Below are 16,954 nucleotides of genomic sequence, written 5' to 3'. Positions count from 1 at the left end.
TTTTTAATTAATTAATTAATTTATTTATTTATTTTATTTTTTTTTTGCCAGTCTTGGGGCTTGGACTCAGGGCCTGAGCACTGTCCCTGGCTTCTTTTTGCTCAAGGCTAGCACTCTGCCACTTGAGCCACAGCGCCCCATCTGGCCATTTTCTGTATATGTGGTGCTGGGGAATTGAACCCAGGGCCTCATGTATACGAGGCAAGCACTCTTTCCACTAGGCCATATCCCCAGCCCTCTTTTTTATTTTTGTATTATTTGTTTTTTTTTCTTTTTTAGTAGTGGGGACTGAACTCGGCCTGGGCACTGTCCCTGAGTTCTGCAACTCAAAGCTAGCACTTTCCCTGAGCCACAGCCTCACTTCTGGTTTCCTGGTGGTTATTTGGAGATGAGTCTCACAGACTTTCCTACCTGGGCTGGCTTTGGATTGAGATCCTTAGATTTCAGCCTCCTGAGTAAGCTTGGATTACAGGCGTGAGCCACTGGCACCCGGCTTCATAAGATGATTTTAAGTAAATAACATTCCATTGGAAATGTGGTCCTGAAGCAATCAAATGCTTGCCTAGCAAGTATGAAATCCTGAGTTCAAACCCTAGCACTACAAAAAAAAATACTGTGTTGTATGGAAGTGAAAGTTCTAGCTAAGCATGGTCATGGTACACATATGTAATTCTAAGACTTTACAAGAGGTTGAGGCAGAAGAATTGCAAGTTCAAGACCAGCCTGGGATACATAGTGAGAACCCTGACTCAAAGAAAGGATGAGAGAGAGAGAGAGAGAGAGAGAGAGAGAGAGAGAGAGAGAGAGAGAGACATTTTAAAATCTTCCTGGTATGGACAGTTTCTAGAATTGGCCCCATTTCCAAGGCAGTACAGTACAGTACAGTAAATGACACGTGAGCCACTTCGAGGCAGCAGTTCTTGATTTCTTATTCTTTATTTTTGGAGCTATGTGTCTCACAAAAGTCTGATGTGGAGGGGTTGAATCTACCTGGGACAACCTTGATAGGGATGCTGGACATCAGCCTAAAGAGCTTTCACTCTCATTTCCAGATCAAAGACCTCTTCAGGCCTGTAGCTGGGAGCCATGGGTAATCACAACTTTCTCTGAGGTGGAGGAGGAAATTCCAGTGTGGGCTCTGCTTCAGATTGCCATGGCTTCTTCTGCTCATTGGCTGGACCTCATTGGCTGTCTGTTCACCCTGCCCTCTGCAAGCCTTCATTGCTAGTTTTCATTGCTTGTACCCGGAAGGTATGGGAAGGGGCCCAGCCACACAAAAGGGTTTCTCTTAGCCCTTCTCAAACTGACTGCAGGTGTCTATTGAGCTGTTACCATGAGGTTGAAAGGCCAGAGAGACTTGTATATAGAATTATTTTCTTTGTCTATATATTGAACAGTTTAAGGCTTAGTTTAACTCACACTTGGACCTTGTTGAAAGAACTCTGTTGGTATTTATGACTGTGGTATTCTTGAAGGACCCTCAGTTCTTTGACTCTGCTGTAATAGGACATGCTTTATTTCTCCAAAGTATTTTGTTTGTGTAATGAAGTCAAAGTTCAGAGTGACTCAGTGTTCTACAAGCTGAGCACTTTTTGTAGAGGAGCTGAAACTTAACTCCTAACAAGGCTAGGTTAATTAAAATTATACTGCTTGTCTTTGTCAATCATCAAAAAAGGATATTCTGTTTCTTATTTTATTTCTAAGTTCCCCCCACTTTTTTTTTCTTAATTAACTACCATGTTCCTGCCAGGCTTGGTAAGCGTGACACAGGCCTGGAGCACCCAACATTTTTGGCTCTTCAGATGCTGTATGTAGCTGTGTAGGGGCGGATGTGGTGGGAGGTCTGCTGTGGGGAGCTGGAGAGCCCAAGCAAGGGCTCCTCCCTCTGTTACAACTCCAGCTCCAGCCTAGGATGGAAATGAAGCTGATGCTGCATCTAATTGTCTCACATTACTGTGTCAATTTAAATGTCACCCTTCTTGACCTCCCAACTCACCCTACTTAGCACCAGTTCCCTTTCCCCATGTTGTCTCATACTATCTGAAATTGTATTAATTTGTGCGCTTGTTTTACTTGCCTTCCCCCAGGGAGATAGACTCCAGAAGCAACAGCAGAATCTTTCTTGTCTTTTGCTGTGGCCCCAGCATGCAGAAGGAGTATAGTAGTATACACTTGACAAAATATTTATTAGGATTACATTCTTTGGCAAACAGCTCCTTGCAGCCCCTGTCCAGCTTCCCTTTATGGTTTTTGTTTTTGTTGGTCATGGGGCTTGAACTCGGGGTTTGGGCACTGTCCCTGAGCTCTTTTGCTCAAGGCTAGCGCTCTACCACTTTGAGCCACAGCATCACTTCCAGTTTTTTGGTGGTTCACTGGGGATAAGAGTCTCATGGACTTTCCTTCCCAGGCTGGCTTTGAACCACAATCCTAATACCTCAGCCTTCTAATCACTAGGATTACAGGCATGAGCCACTGGCACCTGGTTCTCTTTTTGGTGTTTTGCCTCATACATTCCTAAGGATTCCTTGAGGTGTTTCCTGCAGGATATATCTACTTCTGTCAGGGCAGTTCTCAGCAACATCTCCCTTGTCAAAAGTGCCCAGTATAACATTGGGGGGAAAAAAAGTGCCCAGTAAACAGTAGCCTTTCTAGCTTCAAGAAAGATCATGGATTCTTACAAAGGTTTGGGTAGCTAAATTATGTCAGGTCTTAGGCCCAAACTCTTCATTAATTATACATTTTTCAGACAGCCTGGGGACACAATGTCCTTCTACAGTTGAGGGCTGGGATCCATTGTCAAATAGTTTTCCTGAGTAAAACTTTGTTCCTTCTGTAAATATTTAGCTGGAACCTAAAATATTAATGTTCTTCCACATTAAGAAGAAAGGAAATTGCCAGAACCTCAAATGATCTCAGGGTGACGGAGCCTTTTCATAATCATCAGCAATCAGGTACACTGGCTTTCCTAGGTCTCCCCTTGTTTTCATAGCTTGTTCATTGGTTTTCATTACCATATTAAGCATCTGGTTTACTATTTGATCATCATGCTCTGGTATGAGATAAGCCCTGGCCTGCCTATTTTAGGAGAGAGATAGGTGTCAATTAGGTCCCTTTTGCAAATTCTCTTCCTCAGTCTTCCTTGAACATTAACAACCGACAACTCCATCTGTGGCAAGATGGCATTACTACCTTATCAGTTTATTCTTATTTATTTTTTTGGCCAGTCCTGGGGCTTAGGATTCAGGGCCTGAGCACTGTCCCTGGCTTCTTTTTGCTCAAGGCTAGCACTCTACCTCTCGAGCCATTGCACCATTTCCGGCTTTTTCTGTTTATGTGGTGCTGAGGAATCGAATCCAGGGCCTCGTGCATGTTAGGCAAGCACTCTACCGCTAAGCCACATTCCCAGCCCCTAATAGCTTATTCTTGAATACAGAGGTAAAGGATATAGGACTTGCCTTCATGCTTTCCTCACTCCTTTGGCATCTTCTCTGGGATTGAAAGGAAGAACCAGGACGAATGGGCCAGAGTATGTCCCTGAGTGAAGAGCAGGAGGCGGGGCTGGGTTCCTGGGGGAAGGCAGGTTCTAGTGTCCTGTGGTGCAGGACTCACGGTCTAGGCACTGTCTCTGAGCTTTTTTTGCTCAAGGCTAGCACTCTACCTCTTGAGCCACAGCACTACTTCTGGCTTTTTCTGTTTATGTGATATGAGGAATCGAACCCAGGGCTTTGTGCCTGCTAGGCAAGCACTCTACCACTAAGCCACCTTCCCAGCCCTTCAATCCTACTTCTTAAATTATCCCTTTCAAAGAACTGTTGCTCTGTTCCTGCTGGACTTTCACTCTGCCTTTTACCCATCTCCCCTTGTTCCTGTCCTTTCCCCTGCCTTCCTCTCCAAAATCCTGCTTGGGGGATTTTTTTCTCCCTATAGATCAGTTCCTGCCTTAAGTAGTGCGAAAAACCATACCAGTTTGCTTATAAAGCTGTAGCTTTGGCATGAATACTGGAGCCCTAGACCTGAAAACCTCTCCTCATAGGGGTGGATGGGCTCAGCTTCTAAATGTCTTATGCTGTGATTTGAATTTGCAGTTTGCAACTAGCAGGTTCCAGAGTTCCTATTTATTCTTGAATCTGCCTTGTTTCTATTTTGATTCCGGTAATCCAAATTGCAGTTTGGAGTTTCCACGGAAACAATTCAGTGATTGTTTGGCTTGCCAAGATGAATTGTGGGGGAGCAAATCAAATGACGTCAAACATTTTATAAAGTGCCTCAGACATGAGCAAGGTCAACTGCCATGTCTCCCTGCGAGTCCTTTGGTCCCAGCTCCTGAAAACCCAGAGAAGCTTTGTTAAATTCTATGTTCTAGGCTCCTCTTCCCTCTCTAGCTAAGTTGCTGGAAAACAACCCACCCCTCCCCCTTTCAGAGAAGAGGAGCACACATCTGTGAATGCAAATGGCAAAGTCAGGAAGGTCTCCTTAGGTTACTTCTGGAAGCTAGAGTTGCAAAGATGTCAACAGGGTAGGTGAGGGCCCAGGGCCCACCTGCTCCTACTAATCTGGGACCGGCATGCCAGATGCCAGGCCGGGGTTCACCTACTTTACTGAACAGCTGTTTTTACAGTGAGGGAGGAAAAAAAATCCCTTTAAGAGATTCCAAAATGCATTATCTTTCATCTGAATTTTTACTTAAAGCCTGTATTAAAACAGGGTAGCTTTCCTAAACCCTTCCTCCCTACCCCATTGGAAGGGTCACAGTCTCTGCCCTAGGCAGAGAAAAGAATCCTCTTAAAGTTTCTCATGGGAGGGCTCTTATCCAAAGCAGCCACTTCTCATAGCCCCAGTTGAGACCTTCACCAGTGAACTGAGCTCCTGGGAAAGTGCTCTGTGAGACTCAGAACCAACCTGATGATCTAACACCCTTGGGCGGGGGGTGGGGTGGGGTGGGGGGGTGTATCTCCTTGTCAGGGTCACCTTGTTCAAGACCCTGACACTGTCCTAGTTCCTAGAAACTTTGATGGGCAGGTCTTGACAGATACTTGGTGAGAGAGGCCCATGTAGTTGATACACGTGAGGATTTAAAAACAGCCAGGTACTGGTGGCTCACACCTGTAATCTTAGCTACTCAGGAGGCTGAGATCTGAGGATCACAGTTCAAAGCCAACCCAGGCAGGAAAGTCTGTGAGACTCTTATTTCCAATGAACCACCAGAAAACCAGAAGTGGCGCTGTGGCTCAAAGTGCTAGCCTTGAGAGAAAAAACTCAGGAACAGCACCCAAGCCCTGAGTTCAAACCACATGACAAAAAAAAAAAAAAAAGACAAAAAACTCTCATGTTAGCCTCTTTTTCCAACAGTTCCTTATCAGCTAAGAAGGTGGGCACTTATCTGAAACAAACTTTGCCCTAATCATTTAATAGGTTTCCTGGGTGTGGGGGGGGCGGGCGGGGAGTTTTGAAATACCTGTGCAAATAATTTCTAATGATAGACTTTTTTTTTTTTCCCTAGGAGTGGGGTGGCGGGGCTGGAGTCAGCCCTGCTATGAGTTTGGGGTCATGCAGACCTCCTCCAGGAAAGCAATGGCCTGGTCCCTCCTTCATTCACTGTTGTGCCTTGGCTCAAACAAGGCCATTGCTTTGGGGAACACTCAGGGTTGCCAGGCTTGTAGTGGGATGGATGAAGATGGACAGGCAGACCTGTACTTACCTTGTCATTTCCTCCTCCTCTCAGCCGGGGCCTGGGTGTCCCTGTGAGGAGTGTATGGGGCCTCATGGGAATACCCTGACAGGACGGGGCCAGGATCCTGCCAACAGCTCTGATCTAAGCAGGAAGCCTCTACAGAGGCCTTTCAGCCTAGGCAGGGCAGAGATGGGGAAACGGAGGGGAAGGAAGTCTGGAAATGAGGTCAAAGGGTACATTCAAGGAACAGGGAGCCCTTGGGTAATGAAGAAGGGTCCTGTAGAAGAGGGCTTAAGCCTTGCTTCAGTTTAACTCAATTTGTAGGTGGGCTGAGCTGGCCTTGAACAGGATGGTCCCAGAAGGTGTATAAAACTCACCCTGTATGTCACCCATATTTTTATTTTAGGGTTCCATGTAAAAGAATACCAAGAGACACGACAGAGGCACAACCCAAACACCTTTAGATACTAGTTGTATTAAACATTTTTAAAAAAGAACATTTACAAAATGTTAAATCCAAAAAATAAATAGTATAGGAACATCTCAAAGCCACAGAGTACAAAAACTGGGTTCTTAGCTCAAAAAGGGATACAACTGAATAAAAAGGGCATGGTAACCCTTTGAAAACCATGACTCTTAATGAACACTGAGACTGCTTCTCCACAGGCAACTTAGTAGCTTCCTGCCATGCAGGTTAAATAAAAGCTGAAATAAAACTTTTCTTATTCAATGTGGTATTTAAAAGAGGTCATTAAATTGTAATCCTCTTCCAAGTCTAGCACAGTCTCGATAATATTCTGGTCATCGAAAGCCTGTTTGAGGCTTCCGGGGTCAGCATCTGAGGCTTTCTGGGGACTCTCATCCACAAGCAGGGCCCAGGCTTCCTCCTTAAAAGGTGAATCTTGACAGCGACCACATACACGGTTCAATTCGTTTTCAAATTCTAGTTTTCCAGCAAGTTCTTCAATAGTTCGGATGCTTGTATGGTCTTAAAAAGAAGAATAGTCACCTTTATTCCTCTTTGCCTATGTTCTGTTTCTTTCAGATCAAAGCACAAGAACCATGTCTTAGGGTCTTATGTTCTTTATTTTCAGAGACTCAATATAACTAGACCTTTATGAAATGATCTGATTGATACATGACCTCTTTGGGTTCCCAGTTCTAGGAAGGCAGCAAATAGGATTTAATTCACTTACTGCACTCTGCACCAAATCTGCTAGGAGCAAAACAAATCTGCCAAATAAATAGTTTGTTTCCTACCTAATACATATGATAACTCCAGGGCCTCTAAGGAAAGAACGGCTGGTTGGCCCCTTTCTACTCACCAATCATATCAAGCAGATCCTTAGTGACCTCTTGGCTAGACCCGTTGAGCATCATGTTTGAGTCAACTTTCAAATCTCTCTCTGTATCTTTCCTGCAGTCCCCAGGCAGGGGACGGGGGGAGGAAAGGTGAGGCATTAAGTCCTCTTTCAAGAAAAGACTGGAGAATTCATTGTTAGATAATCTAAAAGACAAAAATGTACTTGTAATTTTGTCATTTTATGCCTTCATTTAGAGACTAAGCAGAAACTTCTAAATTGGTAAATTGACTAATAACAACATAATGACTCATCACCATCATAGGCTCCATTAATGCTTATGAATACCCATATAAATAAGTTCATGTGGAATGGAGCCAGTTAAAATAACTTCTTTATCCCCTGTCCTCAGAAACAAGATGGTGGAGCTTTGAAGCTACATCCCATATGATTGTCTCTGCTCCAAGTCAGGGCGCCTAGATTACACCGTGTGAAATGACGTGATAGAAGATTTCTAGTGGAGTTGGAACCTGAGAACACTCCAAAGGATTTAGGGCAAAGGAAGGAACAGAAGCAAGGGCTCAGCCATAGATTTAGACTTTCCCCAATGTAGCCAAAGAGAATGAGAGGCCTCCATCCCCAGGTTCAATTCAAACGTGTTGACAGATTTAATATTTTTGTTTCTGCAGCACAGAAGATAAAGCTAAATTGTGTGTGTGTGTCCAGGTGCTCTCTCTCGGCTTTTTTTGCCCCAGATTAGAGCTCTACCACTGGAGCTATAGCTCCATTTGTCTTTTTGGTGATTAGTTGGGGATAAGAGTCTCATAGACTTTCTTGCCCAGGCTGACTTTGAACTTCAATCCTGAGTAGCTAGGATTATAAGCATGAGCCACCAGCACCTGGCTTAAAGCTAGTGTGTGTGTGTTTGTGTGTGTGTGCGCGCACGCACCAGACCTGGGGGCTTGAACTCAGGGCCTGGGCGCTGTTCCTGAGCTTGTTTTTTTTTTTTTGGCCAGTCCTGGGCCTTGGACTCAGGGCCTGAGCACTGTCCCTGGCTTCTTTTTGCTCAAGGCTAGCACTCTGCCACTTGAGCTACAGCGCCACTTCTGGCCATTTCTGTGTATGTGGTGCTGGGGAATTGAACCCAGGGCTTCATGTATACGAGGCAAACACTCTTGCCCTCTGAGCTTGTTTTGCTGAAGACTAGTGCTCTACCACGTTGAGCCACAATGCAATATCTGGCCTTTGGGTAGCTCATTGGGAATAAAGGTCTCACAGACTTTCTTTCCTAGGCTGGCTTTGAACCAAGATCGTCAGATTTCAAACTCCTGAATAGCTAGGATTACAGGAATGAACCATAAACCAAATCCAGAATCAACCTATTACTTTGTTGTTGTTGGCCGTGGGGCTTGAACTCAGGGCCTGGGCACTGTCCCTGAACTCTCTTAGGGTCAAGGCTATGGCTCCGTCATTTTGAGCCCCAGCGCCACTTGGTTTGCTGGTGGGTCATTGGAGATAAAAGAGCCTCCCAGATTTTCCTGCCCAGGGTAGCTTTGAACTGCGATCCTCAGACCTCACTCAGCCTGGTGAAGTAGCCGGTCGGGATGCCGGGTGTGAGCCCCCAGCCCCTGGCCTGACTTTCCTTTGGCTTTCCGAATCAAGGCCCTCCGTTGGAAGCTATTAGGAACCCTCCCACGGAGCATCACCTTAAGCTTTCTTTTCTCCAGCTTTCCCCATCTCCCGCGGCTCTCCAAAACGCTCTTTCGGCAGGGGCCGCCATGGACGACGGGTGCATCAGGACATTCTCCTTGCTGCTCAGAGGTTTCCTTTTGGGGCCCAGGGCCGGCAGCTTGGCCTGCGCGGGCCCGGGGCCGGCGTGCGGGGCGAAGGCAGGGCTGTCGTGGTCGGGAGCGCTGGGGGCGGCGGGGCAGGAGGCCTGCGGGTGTCGCCGGCACAGCAGCCGGTGCAGGGGCAGCGAGCAGGCCGGCGGGACGGCGGCGGCGTCGGGCTCGGGCCGGGCCGGGCCGACGGCGCCCTCCCGGGACTGCCGGACCCCTTCGAAGGCGCGGTCAATGGCGGCCGTCAGCTCCTTGCGGCATCTCCGCAGCTTTTCCGACATGGCTCCTAGGGGGCCTTGCCAGGGGACAGCTGGAAATGCACAGAGCAGCGTGACCGCGGGGGCCACCCCCACCCCCACGCCCCGCCCCGGCCGCTGCACCCCGGCCCCACGCCCCCCATCGCCGCTCGGCCGGGCCTAGGCCACCAGGGTCGGCCGCGTCCTCACCCGTCCGCACCCCTGCAGCCGCGGACACGGCGGTGCGCAACGCAACGGTCGCTGCCCACGTGCCTAGCCAGGCCCCGGCCCGGCCCCCACCCCCAGGTTAAAGGTCAGCGGCCTGGACCACCCGGGGCTCGGATTCCCCATCTGTGGTGCCCAGAACGGAAACGCAAGCATCCTGGCTACTCCCGAGGCTGAGATCATTGGATGGCGGTTCAAAGCCAGGCCTGGCAGGAAAGTCCATGAGACACTGATGTCCAATGGACCACCAGGAAACCGGAAGTGGCGCTAGGGCTCCAAGTGGTAGAGGGCTAGCCTTGAGCACAAAAAGCAGCTCAGGGACAGCGCCCAGGCCCTGAGTTCAAGCCCCACGACCAACCAAAAAGAAAAAAAAAAAAGTTCCACTTTGGTGTGACACCAGGTGACACACACTCCCACCTCTTGGAAAGCTGAAGCAGTAAGATCAAGGGTTCGAAATCAGCCTAGGCTGCATAGTGAGACTTAAGTTTCAAAAGAAAAGTTCCAGCTGGGTGCCAGTTACCCTAGCTACTCTGAAGGATAATATCTGACAAATGCCAGAGACTCTCTAGTCTCCAACTAACTAGCAAAAAGCCAGAAGTAGAGGGGTGGCTGAAGCAGTCAAGTTACCAGCTTTGGACAAAAAAAGCCCTGAGTTCAAGCCCCAGTGCCAGCACACCCACAGAATCTGGGTCAGTTTATCAAGGATAGTGGGAGACCTAATAGAAAGTGCTAGATTCAACAGGAGATTTGAGGGGCAGAGGGCCCGGACACCAAGTATCTTCAGGTCCCTATGGGAAAGCTGAAAAGGCTGAGCAGACTCAAAGAGAAACAGAAACGGGCTTCAGTGGCTGATTTGCAGAAAACGATAAAACCCATCTCAGAGAAGAGCAAAGCACAAAGGGACAACGTCAGGTTTACTCAAGGCTCTGTTTACTGTGGCCAGACTACTGGGGCGACCAGTATATGGGCATCAGAACCAGAAACCCAGGAGTTCAGAGCAGCCTTGGAGTTGGGTCTTCGTAGCTGCACCATGTTCCATTACAAGGTGTTCCTCTCCGTTCATTCTTTGGGATCGTTGAGACATATTTCATTGTGCACCCTAACCCCACCCCACTTTTCAGCTCCACAGGGTTTTTTTTTTTTTTAATCTGACCACCTGTTTAAAAAGAAAAATAATTCAGCCTCTTGACATAACTCTTCTGAGCAAATGGTCTTTTGTTTTTTCCCCCCTCTCTCTTCTCTCATAAAAGAAGGGAATTTTCTCATCTGGTTTTTTTTTTTTAGATTGAAAAGTAACAAGTCTTCAGAGGGCCGTCAGTATCGACTCCAAGGGGAGGGGAGGTGACACTGCTGCGGGGGGGCGGCAGAGTGGCTGAGTCCTCTTCAGTTGGTGTCCATGCTGCAAGACTCATCGTCCGCCAAGCCCTGCTGGGAGCTGTTCGGCCTCATCCCGCCCTCAGAGGAGCCAGGAAAACTGGCGAGGGAAGAAGGCGCCTTGTAACAGTCATCGTCCCGGCGCTGGTAAAACAACACATAGGCAGCTTTCGTCTACAATACAAGAGAAGCGGGGATGGCCATTCAGCAGCTGGAGGAAGCTCACCCGCTTCCCCAGCTTTTCTTTTATTACTGTTCAACACTGCCTGCCATCTTGCCCTGCATAATCTACTCGTCGAGGAAACATGGACACCCTTCCTTTCCACCGGAGACAGAAGGGAAAGGCAGAAACCTTGTGACATGCAACCTTGAGGAAACTGAGTTTCTCTCCTAGGAAAGATCCTGGAAGAGATGGCAGTCAAATCTCAGCCTGTCCCGTTAGGATGATGAGGTAAACCCAACGGCCTGAGAGCCCCTTCTCAGCTTGGGTGCAAAGGCAGGAGGGAGAAGCAGGTTGTAGGGTAGAGTACTCACCACTATCTGGTCCTCAGAGGCCAGAGACACATTACTATCATCGAAGTAGTACCATTTCCCATTCAGTTTGTTCTTCGCATATGCCGTGTCTGCCATGTAACAAAGCGCTCTATCAGTCACCGGGGAAATGGACCTACTTTATTAGGCTTGCACTAAATGAACACAACAGAAAACTTCCAAATAAAAACCTTGAAATTCAAAGGAATTTAGTGTGTGTCTTCACCACCAAAAGAGGATTCACCTTTTTTCTTAATCTGTCCCTTTTCAAAAAAAAGCTCTAAAGGATAAAAATGGAGCTGTCAGAGACCAAGGCTTGAGACTAACAATTTGGGGGAAACTAATCCAAAAAAGAACTAGTATCAATTTTAAGAAATAACTATGATCAGAAACTGGGCACCAGTAATCTTCGCTTCTTAAGAGGGTTAGAAATGGGGAGGATGGGCTGGGGATATAGCCTAGTGGCAAGAGTGCCTGCCTCGGATACACGAGGCCCTAGGTTCGATTCCCCAGCACCACATATACAGAAAACGGCCAGAAGCGGCGCTGTGGCTCAAGTGGCAGAGTGCTAGCCTTGAGCGGGAAGAAGCCAGGGACAGTGCTCAGGCCCTGAGTCCAAGGCCCAGGACTGGCCAAAAAAAAAGGAATGGGGAGGATCACAGTTTGCTACGACCAGACAAAAAGTTAGCGAGACCCCATCTCTACAAAAAGTTTGGCATGGTGGTCCCTATTGCCAGTTAAGTCTTGGGTGCCCTTCTAGCTACACATAAATAGGAGGATCATGGTTCAGACCAACCTGGCCGTCAATGTGAGACCTTATTTGAAAAATAATGAGCCAGGCACCAGTGGCTAACACTTGTAACCCTAGCTGCTCAGGTGGCTGAGATCTAAGAATCAGTTATAACGCAGCTGGATGAAACAAATCAGAGAGACTCTTCTCTCCACTTAACCAGCAGAAGATGGAAGTGGTGGAGTAGCTTGAGTGTTAGAGTGCCATCCTTTAGAAAAAGTTAAGAGCATGAGACCAAGTTCATGCCCCAGTATTGGCACACGTGAGTATGCACAGACACAAGTGCATCATCTAGTATATGCCTGTAATCCCAACACTCAGAAGGCTGAGGCAGGAGGATCCTGAGTCCCTAGCAGTTATGGGCTATAGAGCAAGACCCTGTCTCAAGAATATAAACAACAAAGCTGGGTGCTGCCAGGGGCTAGGGATATAGCCTAGTGGCAAGAGTGCCTGCCTCGGATACATGAGGCCCTAGGTTCGATTCCCCAGCACCACATATACAGAAAACGGCCAGAAGCGGCGCTGTGGCTCAAGTGGCAGAGTGCTAGCCTTGAGCGGGAAGAAGCCAGGGACAGTGCTTAGGCCCTGAGTCCAAGGCGCAGGACTGGCCAAAAAAAAAAAAAAGCTGGGTGCTGGTGTCTGAAATTTGAGGATAACGGTTCAAAGCTAGCCTGGGGGGCTGGGGATATAGCCTAGTGGCAAGAGTGCCTGCCTCGGATACACGAGGCCCTAGGTTCGATTCCCCAGCACCACATATACAGAAAACGGACAGAAGCGGCGCTGTGGCTCAAGTGGCAGAGTGCTAGCCTTGAGCGGGAAGAAGCCAGGGACGGTGCTCAGGCCCTGAGTCCAAGGCCCAGGACTGGCCAAAAAAAAAAAAAAAAAGCTAGCCTGGGCAGGAAAGTCCATGAGCCTCTTATCTCCAATGAACCATCCGAAAACCCGAAGTAGTGATGTAGCTCAAAATGGTAGAGCGCTACCCTTGAGCAAAAGAGCTCAGGGACAGCGCCCAGGCCCTGAGTTCAAGCCCCAAGACCAACAATAAAAATTAAAACATAACAAAAACAAAGTCAAGTCTATGCAGCTTGGTGAGCTCAAATGTGGAGCTTGCTGGCAGAGGGTTGTGCCTAGCACATTCAAAGCCCTGGACTCAATACCCAGCATCAAACAAATAAACCAAAACCACTGGTGCAGCTATACAATTGGAAGCTAGAGGATGGAGAGTTTAAGGCCAGCAGGGACCATACAGGGAAATCATTGCAAAGTAAGAGTTTCTTGTATCGTTGTGATACAACTTTAGGGTATGACTTTGTATAAATCTCCTCACTTATAGGAGCCACTTCTGGATGGCCCTCCTTTAACTTTCTATTTTCTTGTATTGATTACTTGGGGGGGGGGGTGGATTTCATTGTTCTATCTCCACATGTCTATGCTGTATTCTACCCAATCTCACATCCTCTGTGCCACTCATTGTATTTTGAAGTAGCTATGAACAGCATCTTTGATGCTGTTATAAAGAGGGTCTCTGTCCTCCATGGTGAGTAGATTCCCAGAGGTGGGCTTAAAATTAAAACTAAGTAAGTCAAGATGGGAAGAATGGCGGGCAGCCATACTGAAGAAGCCTGAGGATGAGGCCGAGGAACCGCCTGAGTGCAGCGCTTAAGCCAGTGCCTGGCTGTGCGGCAGGACTGGTGCAGAAAAGGAAAGAGGGAGGCAGGGAGGGGGGCAGAAGGGGAGGTGCTGATACTTACAGTGGCCAACCCCCATGGCTCCGTAGTGATTGGACACGGCAATGAGGTCATACACGTAAGGCCTTGCTGATAGGTCACAGACAAACTCGGACATGTTCAGACCTCTGAGCACAAAACACAACAACAGTGCTTAGATAGGTTACATGCAAAGCAAGTCGGAGTGACCTGGCAGCTTCTTTCATCAAGAGGCCAGAACACAGGGGAGCACTCAAAAAACTATTTGAGAAGGAATTCACACCAGAGACTGGGAGAAGCCGCCCGGGGCACTGTGACATGGAGACAGCACAGGGCTTCAGCTCTGGGTGGGTAAGGAGTAGTGTCTGTTACCAACACCATTACAGCTGGCGGTGGAGTGGTTCAAATTCAACCGCCAAACAGGCCCCTGAAAGCTTGCTTTCTACATTTTATGGTGAATTAAAAAAAAAATTTTTTTAAAAGAGACTGAGACTCGAACTTGGTACCTGACACGTGGGCTCACTGGCTAGCACTCTACCAATTGAGCCATGTCTCCAACCCTTAAAATACATTTTGATTACAAAAAAGAATGCATTCATTTACCCACCACTAGATTTCTCCTACTGACATGAACATCGCTGTGTCTCGTGTTATCTATTCATTTCTGCCTAGAAAGCATTTTACACCCTGTGCTTGGTGTGGAACGACTCCTATGTGGCGGACTTACCTTCCTGCCTTAGCTGTAGTCGATTCTCTGGGGCCCAAGGAGCCCTGAGTGGCTAGTCGGTCCTAGCCCCAGCCCCAGGGACCGCACTGTGGCAGGCCCTGTGACCATCCAGCTCTCTGGCTGCCTTGCCTCCCCGAATGAGACACAGCACTCACTGGGACTGTGCTGCACTTGCTCAGGCCAGGATTGCTGACACCACGGATGGATGGGAAAAACAGAGCAGTTAAGTGGCAAAAGGGGGCACCAGCACTAGCAGAGATGATCAGCAGCACCCTGAACTTAAGAGAAAAACTTCTGCTGGATTCTTTTGCCTATCCGTGGTAGAATGGGGGTGGGGGGAGGGATCAATACCACCACCCACATCCTAATTCAGAAGTCCTTGTACGACAAACCTCTTAGCCAATTAGCGGCCAGATCGCTCAGCCAGATAGCCAGTAGCTAGATTTCCTTCATGTTTGTCATTTTTGAATTTATTATTTTTTTGGGTGCTGGTTCTAGGGCTTGAACTCAGGTCCTGGATGCTGGCCCTGTGTGTTTCTGATTAAGGCCAGTGCTCTGACTTGAGCCACAGCTCCTCTTCTGGCATTTTTGGATGGTGAACTGAAGCTAAGAGCCTCAGAAACTTTCCTGCCCAGACTGGCTTGGAACCGTGATCCTTAGATCTCAGCCTCCTGAGTAGCTGGGATTGTGGATATGAGCCACCGTGCCGGACCTCCTTGCATGTTTTTTTTTTTTTCAATTTCCCCACCTACCTGACTGGGAATTCCACCACAGTGTCAAGTTTATCCCTCCAGTAGCGGTTGTAGGAGAAACGCTTGAGGTGGACCACCAGGATCTTGGGCAAGGACCAGAGGTCAAATTTCTTTGTGGCCTGCTGGTGCTTCTTACAATTGGGACAGTACCTGGGCAGAGAAGAGACGCCTCTACTTAGCAAGGCAGCAGGGAGAAGTGCGGTCCAGCCTTCCCAACGGGGAGATGGCTTTCTTAAGTCTAGAAAACATGACCCACACAAAGTGACTCTATTGTAGGGCTGGCTGGGTGACAAAGGGGCACATTCAAGTACAGGGGTTTCAGTGCACATCGATGACCCCAGCAGATCCACATCGTCGGGGACAGGGGTCCTCAAGATGGGGAAGAGGGGAGAAGACTGCATACCAAGGGTCATGCTCCCCCAAGGTCTCCATGGTGGTGAAGAGCTCAATGCAGTCTCTCAGAGCCACCGCAGTTTTCTTCTTCTTCTGAGGCTGCAGCACGCTCACGTGCTTCTCAAAGGCCTGCAAGGAACGAGGGGCTGAGTTCTCTTACAGAAACATCATTCTGAGGCCTACAAAGACTCTCTGCCTGGAATACAATGTACTTCTTTGGAGCCTCTGAACGTAAAACGACTAAATCATGTGTGCATGCGTGCGTGTGTGTGTGTGTGTGTGTGTGTGTGTGTGTGTTTTCATGTTCCAGGGCCAGAACTCACTGCCTGAGCTCTGCCCTGGAGCTATATTTCCTGATCAAGGCTAGTGCTCTACCACTTGAACCACATACAGAGCCACTTCTAGCTTTTTCTGAGTAATTGTTGTTGTTTTTTGAAGGTCATGGGGCTTGAACCCAGGGCCTGGGCACTGTCACTGTTTGTGCTCAAGGCTACTACTGCTCTACCACTTTGAGCCAGAGCCCCCCTTCCAGTTTAAGTGGTTCACTGGAGATCAGAGTCTCATGGGGACTTTCCTGCCCTGGCTGGCTTCCAACAGCAATCCTCAGAACTGAGCCTCTTGAATAGCTAGGATTCCAGGTGTGAGACATCACTGCCAGGCTCATTCTCCATCTTAATCCTAACACATTAGGTCCAACTGGAGGGCATGATACGACTGCATAGCCAGAACAGACACCCGAATGACCTACCTCCGACTCTTGTTCATCATAGTAAAGGCTCCGGGTCTCACTGTTCCAGTCGATGGCCAGTGTGGACCGAGCTGCAGAGAACATAGTACGGCTCGTTATGGAATAGTTAAGACACAGGCAGGAGACTGAGTGAGAAGGGCTGCCTGGGACAGAGCCGCCCACACCTGCTCACAACACCAAGAGCTGCTGAAGGGTGGCCCAGCCCTTCTGAACCCCAACTCCCAAAAGCTTTTGGCCAAGACTTCTTTAGTATTCCAGAATAATTCCCCAAGGCATTATCCACCAAGAATTCTGACGAGGCATATGGAAGCCAAGATGGAGTAACCGGGACCAGACCTTGAACCATGAGAAACCCTAATGACACGGATGAAAATGAAGCACAATAGGAGAGATGGTCCTGAAAGATGGAAGGGGGACGCCGTCACTGACCCAGCTGTCTGCAACCAGTGAGGAAGAAACACTGAGCTGAGGAATCAAGAGATTGTTTCAGCCAGGCACTGGGTGGCTCACGCCTTATCCTCCTAACAACTTGGAAAGATGAGCTCTGAAAACCATGGTTCAAAGCCAGCCCAGGTGGGAAAGTCCGTGAGACTCGAGTCTCCAAGTAACCATCCAAAAGAGAAGCTAAGAAGTGGAGATATGGCTCAGGTGGTAGAGCATTA

General features: G+C 48.3%; 2 protein-coding genes across 4 annotated transcripts in view; both read right to left on the bottom strand.

The window, feature by feature from the left end:
- Window positions 1–6,132: 6,132 nt before the first annotated feature.
- C26H3orf62 (chromosome 26 C3orf62 homolog) lies at window positions 6,133–9,140 on the bottom strand. Of its 2 annotated transcripts, none has more exons than XM_048334860.1 (3): window positions 8,679–9,140; window positions 6,997–7,178; window positions 6,133–6,659 (listed from the first exon to the last, which is right to left on the bottom strand). In XM_048334860.1, exons 1-3 carry the CDS (start codon window positions 9,089–9,091, stop codon window positions 6,394–6,396), a joined length of 861 nt encoding a protein of 286 aa, XP_048190817.1. In that variant the 5' UTR covers window positions 9,092–9,140; the 3' UTR covers window positions 6,133–6,393. The 2 variants fall into 2 exon arrangements, with proteins under 2 accessions (XP_048190817.1, XP_048190818.1); XM_048334861.1 differs by having other exon boundaries at window positions 6,997–7,088.
- Window positions 9,141–10,184: 1,044 nt separating this feature from the next.
- The window catches only part of Usp4 (ubiquitin specific peptidase 4), a 29,771-nt gene continuing 23,001 nt past the window's right edge, over window positions 10,185–16,954 (bottom strand). For both annotated transcript variants that reach the window (XM_048334808.1, XM_048334809.1), the window contains 6 exons: window positions 16,293–16,363; window positions 15,555–15,673; window positions 15,152–15,301; window positions 13,718–13,821; window positions 11,180–11,268; window positions 10,185–10,819 (listed from right to left, as the gene is read on the bottom strand). In XM_048334808.1, coding sequence (XP_048190765.1) covers window positions 10,655–10,819; window positions 11,180–11,268; window positions 13,718–13,821; window positions 15,152–15,301; window positions 15,555–15,673; window positions 16,293–16,363 — 698 coding nt within the window. In that variant the 3' untranslated portion in view covers window positions 10,185–10,654. The remainder of the gene's footprint in view (window positions 10,820–11,179; window positions 11,269–13,717; window positions 13,822–15,151; window positions 15,302–15,554; window positions 15,674–16,292; window positions 16,364–16,954) is intronic.

This window comes from Perognathus longimembris, chromosome 26 (genome assembly GCF_023159225.1).
Source record: "Perognathus longimembris pacificus isolate PPM17 chromosome 26, ASM2315922v1, whole genome shotgun sequence".
NCBI classification, from domain to species: domain Eukaryota; kingdom Metazoa; phylum Chordata; class Mammalia; order Rodentia; family Heteromyidae; genus Perognathus; species Perognathus longimembris.
The sequence above is the reverse complement of the archived record's forward strand: the minus strand, read 5'-3'. Positions and strand labels throughout refer to the sequence as shown.